Raw genomic sequence first — 21559 nt, forward strand, 5'->3', positions numbered from 1 at the left:
CTGAAAGTCTACCCACTCCATAATTCTATGATGCGATATGGTTGGTCCTGCGCGGAAAAACCATTCAATTTTAAAAGCTTTAAAATTCCAACCTTGCTGCTCGAAAAAAGAACATAAAAATAAAGTTTCTTGTCCATGAAAGTATTTGGCTCTGGTTGTCAGAGGTAAGACCTGTATTTTAAAAAGGCGAAAAAGTCGGAAATGTTTTTTCGTTGGAAACCCGATACCGGTATTTCTGTCTCACGAAATGCCCTCAAAGACAACTTCAAATTTTAGTATGTTTTATTTACTTGATATTTATTGTCATCTGACATTTCAAACTACGTTATTCATATCAAGTGTTTTTGTAGTGATAGCAATTCTAAGTACAGATTGAAGCGCAAATTATTCTGAAAGATGACACATAACTCTTGCACACATCAAACCTGTCACAGGTTAATGTCAGGTAAAATGACAAAAATGTTCAAAATATTTATTTTAGTATTAAAAAAGCAGTTTAGAAGCTGGTCTGTTCCCTTTATGAGCCAATTTTAAATGAGATGTCTCTTTTTTGTCCACTCTCCAATATTTAGGGTGATGTGTGAAATGTCAAAGGAAAACTTGAATTCGGTTAGGCAAAAAACAGCTTGTTGGCTTTGACAAGCTAGCGGGGTTCTGGCCGTTTCGTGGGAAAACTCCGCGCCGTGCTTGCTAAATTGCCGCATTCTCACTGGCTCCCAGAAGTCTTGAAGAGTGAGTGGGACAATTTAGGATGACTCTACGTGGGAGTTTTATCAACAGCTGTTTATTTTACGGGAAAATACAAGGAAGTTTTTGCCTTTTAGCATTGGCCGAACAAATGTCAGTTTAAACAAATGAAAAGAATAGGTTTTAGCTTTATGGCCCAAAATGAAAATACCCGGAAGCTTTTTTGTCATCTTGAGTACTAAAAAAAAAACCCCGCACTTGTGCCAGTTAAGTGAAGCAATTTACTGTCGAGTTTCAAAAGTATCTGGGATTGCTTAGTTTTAGCTAACTTCGCTCTGATTGGTTGAGAAAACAGAGTCAATCTCTGAAGAAGAGATTTTAGTGTCTAACCTCAACTTTCTCCGAGTTTTACACTTTTCTCACGACATTGATTTTAAAAAATCGGGTCGAGATCGATGTAAGATATTAGTGAAGATTGTTTGTCATTTTCCCCACTCGCCTTCGTAGCAATCTACCGGGTTTCTTAGGAGAAATCATCTCTGATCACACGAAACTAAAAACCCTTCAGTCAGACATTCATCATCTTCATAAAATCGTCGTAGCCTACGAGTCCATCACCATCGACGTCAGCGGCTTTTATCATAGCCTCGATTTCGTAATCTTTAAAGTCCTGACCGAGAAGCTTGAAGACTCGGTCGAGTTCAGAGACTCCAATAAAACCGCTGCCATCTCGGTCGAAAACCTTGAAGGACTCTTTTAGAATGTCTTCAGGATCGCAATCATCTAAGTTTTTTGACATCAGCGCGAGGAATTCGGGGAAGTCGATCGCACCATTTCCGTCTGCATCTAAAAAAAAAAAGAAAAAACTTAACTTACTTTTGTTCACCAACTGATTAGCTTTTTGCATCTTGGGGCCACATTTTCCTTCCCACCCTCCCCATTCAACCTTTTCCTGGGAGACTTCCCCCCTCCCTCGATCGTCCCTATTGGTTGTCATCTCATATATCTGTTTCATCACGTCTACAAGTTTACCCTACCTCCCCACCCCCCTCGGATACATCCACTTTGGTCATCACTACACCCATTTGGTTTCCTTCGCTCCCTCATACCCGACACTCACAATATGTGCAAAAAGTGCTCGACCTTACACCTCCCTTCCAGCCCCCCAGAGGGGTATCCCTGGGATTCTCCCGCTTGATAGTCATCTCACCCCCACTCATACCCCGGCTATTCCTGGCGTGCCGCCCACACTAATTGTCATTTCATCAGCTAAATTTCAAGGCCGTGAGTCTAACCGAGTGCTGTAGAACTAAAACCAAATCACATCATCCAATCAAAGTGAAAAAAGGTATTCTTGAAAGTGGCCAATGAAGTGATAGCTTGATATCAAAACAAGCAAACGTGAAGCGCGGGAATACGCGGGAGAACTTCGTCGCATCTGATTGGCGCAAGTTTCTTCGACCAATCACAGTGCAGGGGGGCCTCTTCCCCTGGGATATTTCATTCTCACCTATTTGGTTCATCATATCCATGAGTTCCGCCTCTGTTATGTTGTACCCGAGGGAGGTTACCAATTTCTTAAGTTCAGTTGCTGTGATACAACCATCGCCATTGGTGTCAAACACATGAAAAGCTTCCTTGACCTCACGAATTTGATCCTGAGTCAGTTTTGACGATTTTAAGGCCTCCTCTTCCTTTTTAGACACATTTTTGACATCATTATGGTTTTGTTTAGCTGATAAACGCTTGTCTTTGTCCGGAGGTTCATTCAAGTCCGCATTATCTTCGTCATCGGCGAAGATGTATTCGTCGTCAGAAATCGAATACTGATCACTTCCCGATTCGTCCTCGCTCAAAGCCGAAGATTTAGTAGTTTTAAGTGACACGAGCCGGTTCAACAACTCGCCGTTCTCAGTGCTACCGCTTGGACTTTTTCCCTCGCTCGTCCTTGCATCAACTGAAAGTGCAGCACTCTCTGTAAAGGAAACAAAATGAAAAGATAGAAAAATCTTATTGTAGCTTCTCGACTTAAAACTGATGCGGTGTTTTCGTTTCCCTTCAACGTAGTGGGACTTAGCAAGTTCATAGAGCCAAAAGTAGCCAAAAAGAATGGGTTGGAGAGAAGTGTCTTAATTTTTTCCCGCTGCGTGATTCCGCGCGACTGTCGTTCATTTTATAAATGTCATGCTTGATTGCCTTGCAGGCTACAACACATGCAACTTGTGAATTCATTGTCAAATCTTGTTAAAGCTTTTATATCACTGGTAGATCGTGTTGAAATCTTGTCCCAATAGTAAAAATTTTACCAAAACCAGATACCTTCGCACTTGGAACAAACGGAGTTTCAATCTCCATTGAATTGAGTGAGTCTATACATAGTATCAAACTTTACAATTTAAACAAAAGCATAGCAATTAAGTGTTTTGACTTAGGGGAATTGATACCATCAGATGCCATGCGCTGCAAATGATCTGAAAACTCTCAGTTATGTGAAATACATAGTTTGTTAGTTTTCGGTTGTTGAATCGACTGAAAATTACCGAAAACGCCAATCTGTCTTGAGTCTAACGAACTTAAAAGTTTGTTTCCAAAGACACAGATCTTGAAATCTGTCCAAGCGTAACTAATGGCGTGTTGATCAATGTTCAGAGTTTAGCTATAACTTAGTAAGTTTGGTTTTTTTTTTCTATTTAATTTTTTTGTTTCCTTTCGCGTCTGTCATCGGCTTGAGGAGTTAGAATTTCCACTGTTGATACACAATACTCTTATAAAGTACGAAAACTTTTAAGACAGTAGCTTTCTGTTCATAAAAGCGCGAAGTTAAGTGTAGTAACTCTTAAATGCGCATTTTATTTTTATATATTTCTGATGTTATAAATGTCCATCCCTGCATAGCAACAAAACAAATACAGCTTGGTAATCTTTTGATGTTAGTGTTGTTAGGTTTTGAGCCGGAGAAAATCGTTCTCTCTGGACAATTTAAAGTCGTTTCTATGATTGGGCGTTCTTGATTTATGGCGAGTTTAAATTTAGTGTTTGTTTATTTTCAACGCATGCTGTGATCTAAATTGGCTTACCGGCCCTTTCCGCCCCTCTCGCTGTGTTCTTTTCGTCTTCGGGCTCTTCCGCGATCGACGTATAACGGCGACGTAACATCGTAGCTTGGAAGTGCTTCAAAACGAGACAAAATCTTCCTCTTTCCGTAGACTCTACATTTGACTTTTGCTCCTTTTCAAGTATTTTGTTTATCTCGTGGTCATCTTTACACGTCTTCGCTACGTGGTTTTAAAAGCGCGTTATACGTTCTAATCCTGGTCCCCTCTTTCGTTCACGTTTGGCTAAATTTAGTAATTTGCGTGTATTGGCTTAATATTTAATCCTCGTGTTATTAGCGTTCAAAGTGCCGCCAATATATGCGTGGACGGCGCAAGTACAGTGTAATTATAAGCGATAAGACTCATCTAAATTCCACTATTGTCACGTTTGACTTTCATTCTGTATTATTTTGATTAGATTACGCAAAAAGGAAGAAATCATCCTAATACCGAAGTTTTCAAACAACTTATTGTTACAATAATGGAGGATCTTTTAGTAATTATTGAATTTAGAATATTTCATGGTTTAATCGATCTTAGATGTTTCATGATCTTTTCAGATGCAAATTAAGAGGCAGTCGATCTTTCTAACTGTAAATAGTCTTTGTTTGGGATGACAGCACGATCTTAGAACCTGACATGATATCTCGAAACAAAAGGCGTTGTGGAAGTTTAATCCATTCAAAGCGTCTGGCTTTCTTTGTATGTTTTTTGCTTTGTTTGAGTTGCTAGGCATGTAATTACATGAACAAAGGGGTAAGTTTCTAAAGAAACTGTGGTGCTGCATCGGTGGGGGGTAACAAGGTAATTTGGCCTTATCAACTAAAAGTTAAAATTTTAAATTGGCCACCGTAAAGAGTTAAACAAACTGACGTTTCGAGCGTTAGCTCTATGTTGCGTGATATGTCTGCGGAAGGGCGTGAAACAGTTTGTTTTTAGGGAACGAAAATTTAACCTCACAACCCTCTACACGTTATCGAACCTTCACCGAGAATTTCACCGAGTGTTTTTCGATTTTATTATGCAATCAGACCAGAGGAAACAGCTCGAGAAGTCGTCGTGTCGACGACAGTTTTGTCCGATCGAAGTTACGTCTCAGTGATATGGCCTCATTTGCAACTTCGCTGACCTTTATCAGAACTCGCAGGCTCGTTGAACGTCAGGGAAAGTCTTTCCAATATCCTCTTACTCCCTAGATGCAGATATCGATTCTCCTCACTGTCTTACAAACATTTCTTGTAATTTTAAGATTTGAGAAATTCGTGTTCAATGAAACAATATTTATCCTCCTCGTCTCCTTTTTGCTCTAAAATGTATTTTAAAATGATATAGGGGAGAATTACTTGCAGGTCACTCCCACGTTAAGCTCTCGTCTTAAACCTTCACATCCAATTATTAGTATGTTTATTCTCCATACTGTTCTTTACACAGCTCCTCAGGTGCTTACAAGGAGATTATGGAGACGGCGTGTGGTTAGGGTGGTGGACTTCAAAGCCGGTGTCCCGGGTTCAAGTCCTCCACCCTGCCACTCACTGGATTTGTTCTCGGTTGCCCCGAGTTCAACTCCTCGGCTGCGCTCTGTAAATGGTGCATTGGTCGCCTCCTGCCAGTAGGGATTTTTAAGCACTTAGTTTAAAAAAAAAAAAGAAAGAAAAAGAAAAAAAACTACATTGTGACTGAAAAGCCCCTATGGCAATATGGGAGAGCCTCGATTAACGTATATTATTATTATAATGATAAAAGCGCTTCTTTAGTAGGTGATGATCGTACCCTTTATTTTCGTGGCCTTACATTTTCGATTCAGGGCTGGCAGTGAACGGAGAAATTGGATGCTATTCATATACTGTGAGGGGTCAAGAGATTAAGGAAGAAATCTTCTTTGCTTAAATTTTCATTTCTTCTGTTCCTCTTTCAGATTTTGCTTAAAACTAAGGATCTGGTTCAAAATGTAAGCAATATTGGCGCAGAAATGTGGTGTAACAGCATTTCAAACCTTATTTGTGAGCTGTCATTGTTGTATGTTTGTTAGAGACTGATATGAATGATTTCACGACAAGTAAACGCACCTGCTGCTGGCATAGTGAAAGAAAAATTTGGTTTAAAATGTCGAGAAATTGTGGAACAATTCATATTGCTTGAAAGTCGTTGGTAATAAGCCACCAAGCAAGAAAACGAGATCCCAGAATTTCGTGCAAAGCACGAACTGTTTATACGAGGGTGATGTGAATGATACATGCGATTTTGCAATGAATTTAACTGTCCCCCACAAAAAGATCTACGTTTTTCTCTGTTGTAAGCAGCTTCGTAAGTTGAAAGTCTCGCAGACACTCAGAAGAGTAGAAAATTAAATATTACTGATTTGCTTTTTTTCCTATTCTGTCAGTTGGGTCTCGATGTGATTTACGGAGACACAGACTCGATCATGATCAATACAAATACTACAGATCTGGCTGAAGTGCGCAAGATTGGAAACAAGGTTTGCGATTTACGTGTAATATCTATAGACAATACCAATGCATTATCTTGTAAACAGCTAATGAGAACTTACAAACTTCTCAACTTGCAAGGGAGACTGTCACGAGAGAAGCAGGCAACACAGTGCGTAGTTTTTTGTGAAAACACAGGAACTAGTTTGTTGTGAAAACTTTTATCAACCGATGTTTTATTGTAAACTTTCGTTTTCCTATAAGGTGAAAAATGAGGTCAACAAGCTTTACCGGTTATTGGAGATTGACATTGATGGTATATTTAAGTCCATGCTGTTACTAAAGAAGAAAAAGTGAGTAATGAGACAAAATCAGTTCTTTAAGTGAAACATGTACAGTTCACCCGTGCTCTCCCCAGTCTGTTTGTCTGTCTGTCAGTCCTTTCGTTTGTCTTTGTGTTCTTTTCTCTGTCAGCCCGTGCGTTCGTCTGGTTATCTGTCCGCCCGTCCATTTGTATATCTGAATGTCTGTTTGTCGGTCTGTCTTTCTGTCTGTTGGTCTGTCTGTGTTTCCGTCTATTGTTCTCTGTCTGTCTGTTTGATTGTTCGTCTTTCTGTCTCTCCGTCTGTCTGCCTGTCCTCTGTCTACCTGAAGGTCCATCTGTCTGCCTGTCCTCTGTCTACCTGAAGGTCCGTCTGTCTACCTGAAGGTCCGTTTGTCTGCCTGAGGGTCCGTCTGTCTGCCTGTCCTCTGTCTACCTGAAAGTCCGTCTGTCTGGCTGTCCTCTGTCTACCTGAAGGTCCGTCTGTCTGCCTGTCTTCTGTCTACCTGAAGGTCGGTCTGTCTGTCTGTCTGTCTGTTCGTCCCTCTATCTGTACGTCCGTCTGTCTGTATATCGGTCTGTCTCTCTCTGCCATATACGAGCCTCTAAAGTATAGATTGATGTATCCAAGTAGGTAGGGGCATCGAGCACTTTGGGAAGAAATTGAACAACTGTGTTTCACTTTAAGCTCTGATTCCTATGTTCTCTCTCTAAAGGTACGCTGCCATCAGTGTTTCAGAGAATGAGGATGGTAAGACGGGTTTTTAGTGATAAAATGTTTTTTAGATCCTAGACGAACAATTGTTTGAACTGTCCACCACAAAATTGCGGAGTACAAAAAATGCAAGAAATGTTGTATGGTCAAGAGTTCGACTTTAAAATGGTTGCTTTGGACGGGCCCTGGCACCCAACCCACCTAAATTATTACCCCTAGAATATTTGAATAAGGTCATGTCAAGAGTTTGATACTTTCGCGATGGGTAATGTCATTCGGCCAACTTCTGCTGAGAGAGTGGGCAGGCAAATTGTGGTTATGCCAACATCGTATTAAATTTCCACTCAAACGACACGACTTCGCAAAATTATTCTTTTAGGAACGTTAAACGAAGTCAAGGAAATGAAAGGTTTGGACATTGTGCGAAGGGACTGGTGCGATCTCGCCAAGGATTCTGGCAAGTGAGTAACTCCATGGTCGGTAAATGAACGAGCTAACAATTTGATAACAGAGTGATAACAATAACGAAACGTTTCGCTGTGTTTTGCTTACAGCTACGTTCTGGCTCAGATCTTGTCATCGCAACCCCGTGAAACGATTGTGGAGAATATTCACGACTATCTTATATCAGGTACCATATGACCACTGGTTAAGAAAACTCAATTCAGTTCAGTCACAGTTGAAGAATGTAATTAATTTTGATTTTATTTTAATACTGTCATAAAACCATTGCCTTGAGGGTTTTCTCCCTTTGTCCTTTCTTCAGTCGGAGAGAATGTTGCCGAAGGCAAAGTGGACATTCAGAAGTATATCATAAACAAGGTTTGAGATTTGTTTGTTTTACAGTTTTTCTACTGACACTTGAACCTGTTACTAAAATATTAAAGGGCAAGAAGTTAGAGTGATCACAAGAGAAATGAGCTGTTGGGAACTTGATGTGTAAACTATTTTAAGCGCGCGAAAAATGCTAATTGCAAGTGCAGAAAAATATGGAATCCGCGTCAAGCGCGCAAAAATAGAAACGGTGAAATGGCGGGAAATGCGTGACCAATTACAGTCGTACTCTGTCGCAGGAAACTAGTTCTCGTCGTTTTCGGGTAAGTCGGCAATCACTGAGAAACAAATGTTTGTACTATCCATTTATGGTGTCCTGAACTTTCAATTTTAATTCTTTTACAGCAACTGACTAAATCTCCTCATGACTACCCCGACAAGAAGTCGCTCGCACACGTCAATGTGGCCTTGCGGATGCTAAGTAAGGGAAGGAAAGTCAATGCTGGAGATACCATACCTTACGTCATTTGTGACGTAAGTAAATAAATTATTTCCAATCGTTCTTTGAGAACAGACTCCTACCAAGATGTGGTTACTGGAGCGCTTTTCCTTTGAGTGTCGTAAGTCATAGGTATTTGAGAGTTCTTTTTATTTGTTTTATTTACCATATTTTGTTTTGATCATAGGATGGTTCATCGCTGGCTGCCACTCAACGGGCCTACCATCCGGATGAATTCTGCAAGTCTGATTCACTGAAAATCGGTATCCTTTGAAATGCAAACATCGCAGAAGTGGCAAAATTTTTTCGTTAAATGTTTGTCGGTCTTTTCTATCATGCTATCCAAATATTCAGTCTAGAGCATCAGAAACATAGGCGAAGAGCATGACACTGACGAAGAAAATTACGGTGAAAGAAATAGAACAGTCGTTCTTCGTAGCCTCGATTCCGAAAGGCATCTTAGAATGTGGGACAATTTGCATCAATCTTTTCCGTCACCCGCTTTCAATTTACCTTCTTTTTTGCGGGTTGTTTACAACTGAGCATATGTCGCTCGCTACCATAATGCGACTTATTCATGTGCTTATTTTATTTATTTATTTATTTATTTATTTAGTTCTATATTTTGATATGAAGCCTTTTACCTTAACGTCTTTAAACTACAGACGTTAAGTATTATCTGGCAAATCAGGTTCACCCTGTTGTGTCTCGTTTGTGTGATCCTATCGACGGTACGGACGCCGCTCACATCGCACAGTGTCTCGGTAAGTCGGTAATCGGTTCAAAATAGTATAGTTATCATTGATACGGAATATATCCCTCCGTCTTTCTCAGGGTTCTCGAGGAAGTGTGGGAACTAGGTTTGCTAGATCCAGGCCTCTATTAACGTGACGTTCCTCTCGGTACCATTGTCATGTTCGATATTTCAGCGCTTTTTTCTAATTTGTGATTGAAAGGTTCGGAAATATGTGGCACACGGCTATTTAGCTATTTACTGTGGAAACTTTCCCTTCACAGTAAGGGCGCTCCACGCGACTATGCGCAGTTCTTAGGCAGATTATAGAAGTGATTCAAGAATCGTGAATAGCACTTGTTTTCCTACTGGCTTGGGATTGCTCTTGGGAGAGTGTGCATATGACATGTTTTAATGCCTGGCAGGTTTGGATCCGTCCGGTTACCGTGGTAACACTGGGCTGCATGATGACGAGAATGACGCCTTGCTTGGTGGCCAGGCCCTAATGACAGATGAGGAGAGATTTAAGGTATGTATGTATGTATGTATGTATGTATGTATGTATGTATGTATGTATGTATGTATGTATGTATGTATGTATGTATGTATGTATGTATGTATGTATGTATGTATGTATGTAAATCTCTACTTAAACACGGAAAATCATCAGTTACATAATAAAAACTAAGATTAATCAACTGCTTTACATGATTGCCGTGTGGGGATCCTATATATCGACTACGTTAAGATTTCGCCTAAAATGGTTAATGGATGAAACATTTTTTAAGTTTTTGGGCAATTTATTCCATAACATGGCCCCGCTGTAAGAGAAGCTTCGTTTCAAATAATTGGTGTTTGGTTTGGACAAAGCCAGCCTTCCCTCAGAGTTTCTTATGTCGTACACAGAGTGACGCTGAGAGAAAAGGTACAAGAATGAATAAACGAAGTGTGATGTTTTGAAATGAGAAGCCGAAAGTCTGAAACACGGTTGAATTGTTTAAAGGGGAATAATAACCACAGATGTCATCCACGTTACCTTTGGCATAACTCCAGTACCTTTAAGTCATCTCTGGAAACTTTTCTATTTGAGCGTTATTTTATATCTTAGGTTCTATCAAGTTTTAATTTTATTGTTATTATTGTGAAGCGCTCTAAAACCTTTGTATATAGCAAAATTTACCATAAACGTTTAGCTGAACTCATATCCATTAAGAAATGTGAAACATACTCTACCACTATGTCCTGGACTTGAGCCAAAATCTCTTTTGCGCTCTTACGATGCGCCCTCTTATGCTTAAGAGGTACAAGAAAGAAGAGAAGAACGTTTGAGACATTCGATACAGATTTTGTAATTGACAATGCTATGGCAAATAGAGGCTAGACATTTTAAAATTTGTCTTTACAGTTTTTTAGAGTAAGAGTGTCATTTCCCTTATATATTTTTTTAATGTAATTTACTTTTTTAAGGGTAATTTCGATGCACGTTTTTTGAAATTCGTTTAATACGAACTAGTAGTTGCTTTCGCGATTTTTATACTTAGGTCGTTTTTGTTATCAAAGTTAGTTTGGGTCTGATAAGAGTCTGATCCTAGAGAACCGAATTATTATTATTATTATTGTTATTATTATTATTTCATTATTTTTTTTATAAAATCAAACTTTATTAACACTCAAAGCAAATAACTATTTACAAGTTAAAAATAAACGACCTAATAGTTCCGATTTCAATTAAAATACTATTTGCAATTTAAACCTTTTCAACATTACATGCTAGTAATAGTGATGATAATAATAGTGATAATCATAATCTTAATAATCATATGCTTGTTCACGCTTGTCAAAGCACAATTCCTTTATGCACCTTTTATTTTCACAAGAGATGCATTAGGTAACTTTCTTAACGCACGGTTTGTACCTATATACACCTGAATCTCCAAATCGTGTTCACCTTTTCTAATTTCTTTATGCAGGACTGTGAACGGTTTATTGTGAAATGCAAGCGTCCGGGCTGTGGTAGAGAAACGACTCTTGAAGTACTGTTTAAAAATACTGTAAGTACACACCAGATGATCGCTTGTGATCAATTTATGGAGCTGCAACCAGTACTCTCACCTCTACTGCTTACTACAAGAGTCGTGAGACAGGGCACCGCTTTGAGTAAACGTCTTCAATATGCATCAATTACAGTTGTTGAAAAGCATTTAATCACATCGGAGCGAGGTGACGCGTATTCAGTGGAAGCTCGAATAAGATTAGCAGTATGAAGTCGAAACGTCGTGATCCACATCGGCAGAGACTTCATCATGGGACAATCGATAATACTTCGGTTATACTGTTTACTAGAAGTTACTCAAAGCTTACAATTAGGAGTCTCTTTTTTTTTTTTTTTTTTTTTCATTGGAGATATGGAAATTTGAGCTTTACTACTGAAGCCTGTTAGAGCGATCCTATCTCTTGCTTCTTGGAGCAAATCTAAAGGTCCGAGGATCACATTTTTTCAGGGGACTAATATTTTTTCGTCGTCCGAGGCGATGCCGATATTTTCTCTACGTCTCTATTTCAAGATGTTTTCATACCTCTGGCACTCATTTGGTGCGCCTCGTGTTACAACCATTTTGTTTTGTTCTAAAATGATTTGAGACCTCTCTGTTCACTTACGTCATGCAATTCTTTTTGTTTTACAGTCCGACCCATTTGGCCTCAATGACACTTGTCCCGCATGTAAAACACAGTATAGTGCGGGCGCTGTTTCAAACCAACTCACAATTGCCATGCGCAAACATATTAAGGAGTACTACATGGTAAGAAAGTGGATTCTTAAATTCAATCTGAAGAAAAAGAGTACTCGAGACAGATATTCTCCTATTCTCAATTATTTCAAGGTAAAGGAAATTATTGAACTTTTTTCGCTATTTTAACGCAGTTTTAAAATACCCAATGTCACAGGGCTGGCAGAAATGCGATGACCCGTCGTGTGGTTACACAACTCGCCAAGTGCACTTGGCATTTCAGCGGGGTGCCCCTATGTGCACGACCTGTTTCAGGGCTCATTTACATCCAGCGGTGAGTGGAATAGCATTTTTGTTTTTCATTAAACAGTTTCCTCTACTTAATCACAGCGTAATTCATGTATCGAAAGCCATGAATGGCACTTTAACTTTGAAAAAAGGCTTCTACATAGTAACAGACAAACTTGGACAAACAGATCTTGGTGGTCAAAGAGTCAACCTTATCCTTTTTGTTTACATCCTCTTCAGTATTCAGACACAGCGCTGTACACACAGCTCTTGTATTACTCCCGCCTGTTTGACTACGACCACGCCCTCAAGAATTCCAAGGAAGAAGTAAAGAAACGTAAGTGAAAAAAAAAAAAAAAAGATACTCATCGAGTGACTCGCCTTGAAAAGAATCCGAAGGATATCGCTTATGATCTTGCTACTCATTTCTGGCCGTAGAAGCCTGGTTACGGGTTTAAGACGCCTCATGCTGTCTGTCGACGGTGAAGATGGTGATTTTCCAAGTTTTTTTTAAACCATTTGGCTTAGCAGAACCTATCCCTGTTAAATCAACAAAACTATTGCAGTTTCACTGTACAACAAAGTAAGACATTGACTCTAGCAAAGCTCTTCTTGAGCTATACATTTGCGCTTTACCCGTTTCCTTTGCATAGCGTGACTTGTCGCGTTTGTTTCAACAAATAATTTCGCGTTTTTTTTTATTTGGTTGCACTAGCAAAGCGATAGAAATTTTGATATGTTTACAATGATGGAAATATGTGTGAGGTTTTATTTCAAAGAAGTTTTTTTGTAAGAACTAAAACCTTTCTTTTGTTCTACTTTCAGTGCCCTCCGATAAGCGCACTTTCTACACCGCTGTTCACTCAACAGTTTTCAAAGTTCTGAACGCCAACGGTTATTCTGAAGTGAACCTTTCCAAACTGTTCAGTGCTTTCTTCGTGGGAGATAAATAACTTAGAGAAGCTTTCGAGTAGCTTAAGGTCGTTTGGGTTTTTCTTGCGAATTTGTCGTGTTATATTTTTGGTTGAGAGAAAACAGAACGCGCAGCGTGTTCTCGCGCTTTCCAATCATAAGTGGGTGATATGTTTTGTCGCCGTGGTCACAACTAATTCATATCTACGAGAAGACACAATCTCTTTGTACATATGTAGTGTATTTTTGTTCTTTAGGTCAATCGTTTGAATAAATTTTTCCCTTGTTGAATTCTTTTGCATTCAAAACCTCGCCAACTTATTGTCTTTGACGTACAATTCCTAAATGTTATGATAAAATGCTTGCCGTGTTGTCGTAGTTTACACTAGAGATCGAGTGTGAAAAATACTGAGAAGTTAATCAATGCTTTACCATACTGTAACTTCACTTTGAAAGATTGAATAAAAGTAGTAGTTCCTTAATGATATACTTTGAATTCGGGTATATGATTGTCCTTAAAAGTACCAACTGTATGGGAAAACTGTACCTGGCAAGGGAATTCCGTGTCAAAGTGCACGCGAAACCCGATATCGCTCGAATCGCGGATCGCTGAATGATTGAAAAATCTGTTTCAGTTTGAAGTCTGGGAATCACTGACGTTTTACCAAATCGAGCTTCCAAGAAAGGTTTTCACTTATTTTTCTCAGATACGTTGAAATAAAACTTCACTCCTTCTCACCTACTTTATTCAGTTTTCAGTTCTTTCCGTGAAACTACAAAAGCTGATAAACATATCAAAATAATTTCAGACAAAACTTTCCTGGCAGAAATATCTAAAAAAGTGTGATCTGCACATCGTGAAAACTTTGTGGGCTTTTTCTCATTACTCAAAGAGAGAACATTTTACCATTTGATTAAGCGACTAATGACCAAAAGAGCCGTCAGATTTGCGAAGCGAAAAAGGACCTTGAGTTTAACAGGGTGACCCTATTACATGGATGATGGAATGGTGGAATATCCTTAAACACGGAATGACGGAATATCATAAAACGCGGAATGCGTTGATGTATGAAACAAAAGTAAAAAATAGAACTGCAATGGAATAAGAAAACAATGATTAACAGGAAAAATTAGAAGCATAGTTTAATCATCATTATTGGAGTCTACAGGAAAGAGAAACGGTGAGTTTAAGCTATCCCCTTTAAATTATCATTGCTATTACTATTGTTATCATTATTCTTGGTTGGAATTAATTATTTTTACAATTTCAATAATTGGTTGAAAGTCGTTATATTATTGAATAATCTCTCACGTGTGGAACATGATATTCGTAAATATGTGGAATGCGGCAGGTTTTCTGTTCAGAAAGTGAATACCAATCTTCTTAGCGTCATTATACAACCTGTAGTGTTAGACGCAAAAACATTGTGCTATATCAGAACCTTCGTGCAGTCTTAGGCGTCCTTAGACCGCCTATCCTTGATTTTGGTCACTAGTATCTGATTTTGGTCACTAGCATTCTGATTGAAACCGTCTACATTTTGTTACGAGCATGGAAAGAAAGGAGATTCATGCAAGACTCAGAGTTTCTAAAAGCCCATCTAAATCCCACCGATGACAAGTCGCTTCAGGAACCTCAAAGGCAAGAAGGAAGAAGAGAACATGAACTTATTCCACTTCCGCTATGAGAGCGTGAACACCGTCCTACCCAAGTCAGGTTGTGCCAAGAGCGTCCACAAGATCCTGTTGTCCTACTTCAACCACGAGACCAAATGGAGTCGCATCGAGAACCACAACAGCCAGATGGAGGGAGTGGAAATGAGAACTCTGAACAGCTTCAAATATTCATCGCGAAAACAAAAAAAACAATAAAAAAGACACCCATTCTCTCGCCGCACTCCGATCACCGTTTTCAGGTCCTCCAGGGGGTCCTCTTCCAGGGGAACAAACAGCTGCCGATAATTTGACTCTGGATCAGATTTACACAAAGCTTGTTGTAATATTTTTATCCCCTATGATTAGAGACAACTTGAAAGCAATGGGGAAGAGTGATGGGAGAGGGGGGGGGGGGGGAGATGTAGCCTTCCTAATTTCAGGAGAAAGAATACATTTACCTGAGAAATATGCCTTAAGTCTCCTTAAAAAGCTTTCTTCACCATCACCTAGACTTAATGGCAAACTGAATAAAAAGTACCGGGGGTTTACAGCACCCCTCTTAAAACTCTTACCATATCTTGTAAGGGTTTTAAGGGTTTTTATTTGTTTAAGTTGTTTCGTGGAAAACCTGTAAACTAGCTTCTAGCTAAGTGTTTCTCCACGTTAAAACTTTATTATTATTATTATTATTATTATTTATTTATTTATTTAATCGCTTTCACCATACTTACAATACTAAAAGGACTAAAATATACATATGAACAAGACACAGAAGAGAACGGAGGACAAGGGTGTGGGACACACAACAGAGCGAGGCTCCAAATTAAGGGTGCCCTTATGAGAAATACACAAATACTAACTATGTAAACAATTGACAATGTAAATAGTATATAAAGAAGTATATAAAATAATAAAAGCAAAAATTATTATTACTATTATTATTATTATTATTATTATTATCTTGGTAGGAATGATTTCCCTTCCAAAAATAAAGCAGAAATTCTTCTCCAAGTCGCAAACCAATGTGTAACAAAGCTTGAAATGTCAATGACATGAAATAAATAGGACACATTCCCTTTAATACGTTCCAACCTAGCCACTCATTCAAAATATTGGCCAGATGGGAGGACACATGTTTCAAAGCTTTTGCTCATGCAATGTTTATGACATTGGTGGAACTTGTGAGCCAAAACTAAAAAACTAATTGGACAAAAGAACTAAAACAAATGAAAGAACAGATGTGAATTCCACAGGTAAAAGGAATGACAAGAGAAAGCTGGGAAACTCCACAAATTACTTGTTCCAGCTTCAACACTTTTAATCTCAATTTTTGACACAAACAACACAAATTTATCCATTTCATTTTCCTGCCTCGGTTTCTCATATCAGTTTCCAATGAAGTTGAGAAAATAATGGCGTGAAAAAACAAATCTTTGATAGCAGCCGGTAACTTTGTTAAGAGTTGAAATAGAAGTTGCGAAATAAATAACTTTAAAATCTAAAACAGTGAGTAACCAGAATTCCACTGATCCGGGGAGAAAAAGGGGCTTATTAATCCACTGGATGACGCAAACCGTATAAATGATTTCTGGTTTTATTCGATCTATTAAGGAAAACGTTGCATAATATCAGATAGGGAAAACTACAGGGCAAACTACAACATAAGCGAACTACAGTGATTAATCGCATATCATCGACCGCTTACTTCTGTGACGATATCTAGCAGATTATTCCTAATCACTCGTAAACACGGGGTGGCAGTTCAATTAGGCATTCGGTTGGCAAAATCATATGAAACGCCGGTCAGTGAGGGAATAATTTAGCACGGAACGATTCCTTCTAAAAAATGAACTTTCAACACGTTGCGCGATCTTAAGAGGTTACTCATTCCAAGAGTATCATGAACTTAATGAAAAAGGGAAATTAATTGTCAATCAATTACGACTCATATCTAATTATATACTTTTCTCAACGAAACATCCACAACCTATGGTATAGAACTATATTTTCATCTGATTGAATAATTGAAAATGGATAATTAGTAAAATAAAGGATAATCCGCTTTAAACAATATCACAGACGAAAAGTAAATTTGTGTACTAATCAGTTTTGCCACATAAGGCGCACCATGTACAATACACGATAAGTAAGGCTAACTGACTTAGCTGATACATTAACAACAACTCGGATTTATTGTCAGCGGAAGTTTACTGGCTGGTGAGGGTATACACCGACACTTGGTCGACATGTAGACCGACAGCTGCCTTACGTACACATAATCCAAGCTTTTTCGCCATAAAATTCTACTTTACATAGGTGACTTGTTGTGATTAATTTGGCAATTTGAGTTAATGAAACACGATGGAAAATGATACACGTATTGTTGGCAGTTACTAAAGCCTGCGGTTCCTCATCAGACATTCGTTTGAAATCTTTAAAAGATGAGTTTCAGATATACGACCAAATTTATGTCATAAAGGAAGGATGGCTGGTTTCATTCGCGCTAGCTCGAAGACATTCGTTTGCCGTCGTGGCTTACTTACGGACGTAGTTACGTCATATTCGTGCATTCGGCGGAGGAAAGCCTTTTGCGTGATCATCTTACGGGTTATGCCTTAAAAACTCGCCATATTGTGATAATATTTGTATCACGCAAAGTAGTAGAAGAGGCCAGGGCTTTCAACCAAAGATTCAGTAACTTAAAAAATGTCGGATGTGTTTGGCTCTGATTCCGACGATTTGGAATGGACTGGTGATTTAGGGGTAAGCTGTAAGTTATCGCATGATTTCTTTGATACTTGCTAATCAGACAGTGAAGTTTAACGGTACTCCGCCCCATTTTGAAAGCTATTATGTGCCTTCCCGTAAAATAAATCCGCGTAAATTAAGTTTTGTTATCGATAGAAAAATAAAGAGCGCTTTGATAGCAACGGTATCAGCTTCCAGTGATTTTCATGCTTTCTCGTTGTGCCGGATTGTTCGTTTACAAACTACAGGAGTACGATGGCGAAAGAAACGAGTCGGGCGAGAGACATGGCGAAGGGAAAGCTGTTTTACCTAATGGTGATATTTACGAAGGGACTTATTCTCATGGAAAGAGGCATGGGGAGGTAGGATTTTTGAAGAAGCCGATTAAGCCTACTTCCTACTTGTTATATATGAGATAGGAGATATTTAAATATAATTATTCTCCTGTATCTTTTAAAAAGATTATTACAAAGTGGACCGAATTCACTCCAATTTTACTCCTCAGGATGTGTCGCCCTAATTTTGTAATATTTTTTATTAAAGTGCATGCAAAGATTTCAGACAAAGAGCCTTTCCAGCTGTTGAGTTTACGCGTTTGACACTATTTTTACGATGGAGAGATACTTCGAAAACGTTTCCAAAGTGTGTTGATTTTTTTTGAGGGTGTATACACTTTTCGAAATGGAGCGAAGTACTCAGGATATTATAATCACGGCCTCAAGGATGGCTACGGTGTGTTTGATTATCCTGATGGCTCTAAATACGAAGGTAAGATTACCTTTTAATCAACTGAAATAAACCCAATTCACAATCTTAAAAGAAAACTGAAAAATTCTAAACAGATGGTTTCTTTATAAAGCATTAATGTTCAGAATGTATTGGATACAAAAAAATAAATTATTATTTGTTTCATTCTACTAGGTCATCTAAACAAAGTTGAGCTGTTGTTCAACAAAACCACATTCTAAACTATTTTGAATCTAGCTGAATCTTTTATATGAACACTTATTTTGTGAACAGTGTCACAAGGGCTGAAAGCTAACAGTGGAAGGACATTTATTTGATGAAAACAACCCCTCTTACAGAGAATAAAATTATGTAAGGCCCTTCACTGCTTGTGTAAAAACCACTGTTTGGCTGAGACTTCTTTAAAATAACCGGCCTTAAAAGTTTTTTTTTACTCTCAATATCCAAAATCAACTTCTTCTCACTGCCTGCAATACATTTCCTTTAATTTAAACTATGAGAATTTGGTATTGAATCAAACAATATATACTAGTTGATACTTAAATTCCTTTTTTTCATCACCTTTGTATACTTATCTCTTTCCTCACTAACACAATAGAATACACACTCTCCACACCAGTCCCTTTACATTCTCTATGGTGTTGACAAGGAGAATTTGTTTGACAATCAGGAGCCTTTTGAATTGTTGATCATTTCCTTTATTCTCGCGACCTTTATATTTGATTCAAGGGTGATACTGTATCGAGAAATTAGAGGTAGGTCGCTCTCAGACTTAAAAAGTTAAATAAGTGTCAAAATTACAAGGAGAATTTACTTAATAATCACTCCAGAAAGAAGGAAAATGGTAAGAATGATGTGATTAACTTGTAACTTCTCCCTACAACATCCATACAGAATCTAGCAAACAGGTAATGAGAACACTTCAATGGATAAAAGTTGTCATTTTGATCTGACACCAAATTCTCATAACAAGTTCACAGTCAAGGAAATGTGCAGCAGCTAGAGGGGAGAATGAACAATCAGGAGGATGGTAAAGGGTACTAAAATCGCGATTTGTGAATGGTCGATTTTTTCCCCCATAAAATGTGAAATGGCTTGTTTTTTTTCTCAGGAGTCATGATGTCATTAGTAGCCGTGAACTGTGATTTTCGAAATAATTCTTCGCGACTCGAGAAAGAAGTATTTAATTTGTTATAAACCATGATTTTGGTTGTAGTTTCGACAGTAACTGACAATGACCATTAGTTGTGTGAAAGGACCAATTTATTTTCCATGAAATGTGATCTTGACACCTCCTTTACCACCCTCAATCAGCTTGCGGGAATTAAAAGGTTAAAGTTATAAAATTTTATTCAGGAAAATGGGAAATGAATGAGCGCAATGGACAAGGAGTTTATAACTATGCTAACGGGGATGTTTATGATGGAGAGTGGAGAAACAACTGTAAAGAAGGAAAAGGAGTGTATACTTGTGCTGCAACCAAACTCAAAGTATGTTATCACACACATTAAGTTGACCATTTTGTAACCAAAGAATTGGTGGGGCTCAAAGAAGTGAACCGTTTACACCCTGGTATCAGTATGCAATTTCTCCATACTGTTCTTTTTTTATTTCCTTTGGTACTTACAAAGAGAGATTGTCTAATGATCAAGGGCTTCTTGAGTTTTCCTCTGAGGTGGGTGTGGTAAACTTAGGAGCCCGTTTGCAGGTTAAACAGTTTGAATATGAAGGCTGTTATTTCAGAAGTCCAGAATAAAGTAAAAATAGGTTATCATAAACCAGATAAATGGAATGATGCAGCTTCACTCTGGTAGACACACCTTGTAGCAAGATGTCTATATAACCATAATATTTACTGGGAAACTTAATGTTGATGAATAAACACGAATGAATAAGATAATTTTGAAGGCTTGTAATTTTGTACAAACATTGATGAAATCCATGATAAAACAGAAATGTCCAAAATGTATTTTAGAGACAATAATTGGCACTTTTGAGTACATCTTAATTATTATGGAAAAAAAGTGTGAAAATGTGTTATTTTCTTTTTTTTTTTAAGTATGATGGACACTGGGAAAATGGAAAGCTGCATGGACCAGCCATTACAAATCTTCCAAATCATGTCTACCTTGGATCTTTTGTGAATAATATGGTGAATTTATTTTGTAACACGGCATATAATGCATTGATCAATTCAAAGCTTGAACATACCTCCCCCTCCTCTTTCCAAACTAAGTACTGAAGGAGGGAAAGCAGTGGCCAGAAAAATCTCAGTTTACATTTGACCCTCACTCTTAAATGGATCTGATGTTTTAAAAATTCTTGTTGTTCTTTATTGGTAGCCCTGTGGACCTGGTCGATATGTCTTTGACTTTGGTGTGGAGCAACATGGGGAGTACATCTTCCCCAAGGTAATTAACTCAATATGATTAATAGTATTTCAGTACTTCAGTAGTTACACATTTTTTATGAAAATCCTGTTAAATGTTTACCAAAATGCATTTCTTCTCCTGCATGGAGAGAGAGACTGTGAAAGTAGAGTCTTGTTCAAGAACACAACACATAAGTCCTGCCCCCATGAGTGTGGGGATTAAGGCTCAATTCTGATTTTTTTTGTATAAAATTTACCTGGATCTTCCTTGTTCTGCTCACACTCAGTGCCTCTGAAACTGAATGCCAAATGCATGTCTCATGAGGACATTGTGATTGCCAAGTTTAATTTATAGTCTTTGTGGCTTAATGATAGAGCATGGGGCTGCAGAATCCAAAACTCTACTACTTGACTACTCACGAGGACTCAGAATTTTGTTTCTTTTTCCCACAATCATGACAAGATAAAAAAGAACATCTTTCTCTAACATTTAATTTGTCTGGTTTCAGAATGAAAACGCTAATGAGGACATTCATGCCACAAAGTATCCAGTTTGGCGATGTCACCCAGACCTTCGTCCTCTTGGTTCCTAATTAGATAAATAAACGAAAAAAAAAAAAAAACTGGCCTAAGACTCAACTACTCCATGTAATATGCATATTTTAAGGGAACTGGCCTTCATTCAGTAATTAATTTGTAGTATGTTATTGATAATATTTATTTTTGCATGCAAGCTTGTTGGTACTAAACCAAGTTGAAAGTTTTAAAAAAAGTTGTGTTTTAATTTGTAGTCTTTTGTGAAAGATTAGGAGGAGAATAATTAAAAAGATCTTTGTCCTATGATTTTGAATGTAGTT

The 21559-nt window shown here is 38.1% G+C and overlaps 3 protein-coding genes across 13 annotated transcripts in view; 2 read left to right on the forward strand and 1 right to left on the reverse strand.

Annotated features, from left to right (window-relative positions):
- The window catches only part of LOC111328423 (DNA polymerase alpha catalytic subunit), a 40413-nt gene extending 26746 nt beyond the window's left edge, over window positions 1–13667 (forward strand). For all 11 annotated transcript variants that reach the window (XM_088728468.1, XM_088728470.1, XM_088728472.1 and 8 more), the window contains 16 exons: window positions 5698–5730; window positions 6166–6258; window positions 6473–6561; window positions 7247–7281; window positions 7625–7706; window positions 7800–7876; window positions 8012–8067; window positions 8425–8553; window positions 8706–8781; window positions 9184–9282; window positions 9677–9780; window positions 11222–11302; window positions 11936–12052; window positions 12198–12314; window positions 12509–12605; window positions 13094–13667. In XM_088728468.1, coding sequence (XP_088584594.1) covers window positions 5698–5730; window positions 6166–6258; window positions 6473–6561; window positions 7247–7281; window positions 7625–7706; window positions 7800–7876; window positions 8012–8067; window positions 8425–8553; window positions 8706–8781; window positions 9184–9282; window positions 9677–9780; window positions 11222–11302; window positions 11936–12052; window positions 12198–12314; window positions 12509–12605; window positions 13094–13221 — 1413 coding nt within the window. In that variant the 3' untranslated portion in view covers window positions 13222–13667. The remainder of the gene's footprint in view (window positions 1–5697; window positions 5731–6165; window positions 6259–6472; window positions 6562–7246; window positions 7282–7624; window positions 7707–7799; window positions 7877–8011; window positions 8068–8424; window positions 8554–8705; window positions 8782–9183; window positions 9283–9676; window positions 9781–11221; window positions 11303–11935; window positions 12053–12197; window positions 12315–12508; window positions 12606–13093) is intronic.
- Window positions 265–4222, reverse strand: LOC111328424 (uncharacterized). Its single transcript, XM_022932852.2, has 3 exons — window positions 3765–4222; window positions 2198–2662; window positions 265–1533 (listed from the first exon to the last, which is right to left on the reverse strand). Exons 1-3 carry the CDS (start codon window positions 3841–3843, stop codon window positions 1256–1258), a joined length of 822 nt encoding a protein of 273 aa, XP_022788587.2. The 5' UTR covers window positions 3844–4222; the 3' UTR covers window positions 265–1255.
- A 3742-nt stretch (window positions 13668–17409) lies between the features above and the next one.
- LOC111328488 (radial spoke head 1 homolog) lies at window positions 17410–21545 on the forward strand. The gene is made up of 7 exons (XM_022932929.2): window positions 17410–17599; window positions 17833–17946; window positions 18247–18352; window positions 19688–19821; window positions 20391–20483; window positions 20674–20742; window positions 21212–21545. The coding sequence occupies exons 1-7, from the start codon at window positions 17543–17545 to the stop codon at window positions 21293–21295; spliced, it is 657 nt and encodes a 218-aa protein (XP_022788664.2). The 5' UTR covers window positions 17410–17542; the 3' UTR covers window positions 21296–21545.
- Window positions 21546–21559: the final 14 nt, after the last annotated feature.

Source organism: Stylophora pistillata, chromosome 7 (genome assembly GCF_964205215.1).
Source record: "Stylophora pistillata chromosome 7, jaStyPist1.2, whole genome shotgun sequence".
Lineage (NCBI taxonomy): Eukaryota > Metazoa > Cnidaria > Anthozoa > Scleractinia > Pocilloporidae > Stylophora > Stylophora pistillata.